At 30.4% G+C, this 3,402-nt stretch overlaps 1 protein-coding gene across 1 annotated transcript in view; it reads right to left on the minus strand.

Moving 5' to 3' along the window:
* LOC108691337 (unconventional myosin-Ie-like) overlaps positions 1-3,402 on the minus strand; it is a 30,980-nt gene that overhangs the window by 2,145 nt on the left and 25,433 nt on the right. The window contains 4 exon segments of the mRNA XM_018199034.1: positions 2-266; positions 604-834; positions 1,946-2,156; positions 2,846-3,012. Of these exon segments, the coding sequence (XP_018054523.1) occupies positions 2-266; positions 604-834; positions 1,946-2,156; positions 2,846-3,012 (874 nt within the window).

Raw genomic sequence — 3,402 nt, forward strand, 5'->3', positions numbered from 1 at the left:
TTTTTCACAACTTCGGCGAAAAATACTTTCTCTCGTCTGCCAATCAAACTCATCATCTGTGGCTTGTCTTCCAATCCTATATAATCGCCAAAAAAATTTCTGTTTAAAGTCTCGCGTTTCCGCTCTTTATGGCCGAAAAGAAGATCAGCGGCTTCCTGTATCTGCTGTTCTTGTCTCTTCTGGGCGAAATACTTCTTGAATGCTTTCTGAATAACTTGCGCATGCTTATTGTAATTCCGCTCACGTGCTTCCTCCAGCATGAAAAGCTAAAAGTTATGACTTACATTCATTTTTACCATCGTAGATTAACTTCAATCTTTTAATTTGTGGATTAATTTATATCTTTTTTTTCTTTAGTTTTAAGAATTAGAAAAAAATGAAGAATAAATTAAATGTACTGCTAGAAACACACCAAGTATCATTTTGACATTATGAAAATCAAAGTGATAATTTTTTTATTACAAAACGTGACAGTTTATTAATATTAAGAATCAAAATAAAGTCATTTTTTCTTGGACAAGATTGAAAATTAATAAACATTGGTAAAAATAGACATTGATTAATCACGTCATTATTAAAATAATAATAAGAGATAGGACTCACAGTTTCAGGCGCCTTAATAAAGAGCTTAGTTTTACCGAGCTGATATTGCGATCGATCGATATGAAATCTTCCCAATATCCATTCTATGCCTTGTTTCTCATCGCCGGGCCAACGAGGCCATGTTTCTTTCGTGAGAATCGCATATCTATGTAGAAATTTGGAGAATGGTCTTCTATAAGCGAAGCCAGCTCTACGCACTCTAATATTTTCTTTCAGACCTAAATACTCCACCTACAATATATCATCGGAAAACTGCGTAATTATTATTATTCAGTTCACTGCAAGCATGCATCGAGTGTATACGTCTTAAGTAATTTTAAAAAGATGAATATTGATGATTTAGTTTGAAAATTAAAACATTCACGAAGAGGTAACAGACGATTTTTATTCGGTAATTAATTAAGAATGTTAGACATACGATTGTACTTCCAGAACCATTTGGAACACTCGTAAATTTGCCATCGACGAGATACTAAAGAACCTTGAACAAATTTTCGTTTTTACATAGAAAAGGCTCCGAGGTGCCGGAGGTAATTGAAGAATGCTGACATGATCGATGATATAAATTTCCGATTATTAATATTTATTTCCTCAAATTTCCGATTATTATTCAAATATTTGGATAATAAATTATTAAATTCATAATTTTTTATTATATAAATGCTCCGTAAATAAAGTTGTAATGCTGTAATATCTTATATATTGCCGCAAAATTACAATTTTTTTCTCTTTTTTTCTCTACAGTTATCATTTATATTGATATTATTTAAGTCGAACAATAATATTAAAATGACAGTTTAAAATAAAAATCGAGTATTATTGAGTTTTTTATATACTATATATTATATACAGGTCTACGAAACTAACGAATCATAAAATTAGTACAATATCAATTTCTTACACTTAATCACTTAAATTTCAACAAGGATGCGAATTTCTATAAGAATATAGATCTTTAATAAAACCCTCGTCAGTAATTTTGTATTCAAGCAAGTTCTATTCTAGTGAGTTATGTCGTATTGACTTTCTCGGATAGAACAAATATAAGATTAACCGAAGAAGGAAGGAAGAAAAGAAGCATTATGTATAATTGCTCTAGACATATATATGTCTGACATACTTCACTAGAATGACACATTGTCGAGCTAAGGCTGAGATAAATCAGACTATATATAGAAAATGCCTTTGTTTTCTCTTTTTTCTCAAACTTTATATTCTTGAGGTTTAATTTAGATAGATATATATTATCCACCTATTGACTTGAGTAAAGGCACAAAGTAATATATTTGATGTCTCCAAATTTAAGTGATAGAATGCAAATAATACTAGACAATTAAATTACCTGATGTTTGACTCTCAGATGATCCCAATCGCGCGGTTTCTTCGTTTCATTCGGTTTGATGCACCGGATGTAATGCGGCGTGCACTTTATCAGCTGATCAACCAAGCGACTGGCTTGATTTCTGATTTTACTGCCTGCGGTGGTTGGTCTGGACTTAAGAGTTTTCGTTTTACCGGTATTTTCTTGCGGATAGAGCTTGCACACCAAAGAACTGTAAGATAAAATCTTTTTTTTTTTTACCATTTCAATTACAATTGTTTTAACAATGCTATTAATACGAGAAAAATTTAAAACGTGGATAATTGTAGAAAGATATAAATAAAATTCGAAAAAGAGATAAGAGATAAGTTTATAGCATTACTAATTTAACTGAACTTCTTGAAAATATGTGATTTCTGGTTATCGATTTGTACGCGACTTTCACGAAATTTTATATATACAGGTTTTATGTAAATTTGCAAATTTATCGATGATTAGAATTACGTGATAATACATTAAATCATCGAGGAATTATTTACGTAGTCGTCTTCGTGAACAAGAAGCTGATTATAAATATTATAAATATTAATTAATGCTATTCTGCATCTATTTGAATTATAAAAAAAAAAGAATAATGCAATTAATATCAAGTATATTAAAACAATCGCAAATTTAAAAAAGAAGAATCTTCATGTGTATGTTATTACTTAAGATTTACTTCTTTATTTCTTCGCGTGAGATTTTAAATACTCAATTTCTTCATTAATCTTGTCCTCTCGTCAAATATTTTAAATTTTTAGAAAATAAGCGCGAGTTAATTAATTCCCGTCAAATCGTAACTTACATACGAACTCGCTTTCAGAATAATTTGTCACGCGGACAATCGACAATCATATGCTAACGGCCTTCGGGATCGCTTACTTCGTGCTAGTCTGCATTAACTCGATCAGGTCCAAAAAAAGAACGTCCCGATTCTTATCACAGAACCCATCGACAGAATAGGATACTACACCAGCGTAATGAAGAATTGCGAAACCATCACTGTTGTCTTGGAAATGGGCGTGTTGCTTAGCTGCTTTCGCCAGTTTCTGCGCAATATTCGATAATTTATTATATATTTTATATACATACTCAAATAGAGCACAGAAATATCATAATAATATAAGAACATTACATTATGACCTTACTTGTCATTTTATAAAATTATTTTTAAATTTTAAAATGACTTCATGATAACGTGCTATAATATCATTAGTCTATTATAGTTTATATATATGGTACATTTAGACCGCTACCTATATATAATAGGTGACCTTGTTTAATACATACACTGAGAGAAATGATTTTGTTACAGGAACAAATCGAAGAATAAATCAAGGGAAAGCAAATGTGATATTTGTTAAAAAACCGATTTGTTACGATTGTAAATTAATTTGTCAATGTAACAAATAATCAATAGTATCATTAGTAAATAATAG

Source organism: Atta colombica, unplaced genomic scaffold (assembly GCF_001594045.1).
Source record: "Atta colombica isolate Treedump-2 unplaced genomic scaffold, Acol1.0 scaffold46, whole genome shotgun sequence".
Classification (NCBI taxonomy): Eukaryota; Metazoa; Arthropoda; class Insecta; order Hymenoptera; family Formicidae; genus Atta; species Atta colombica.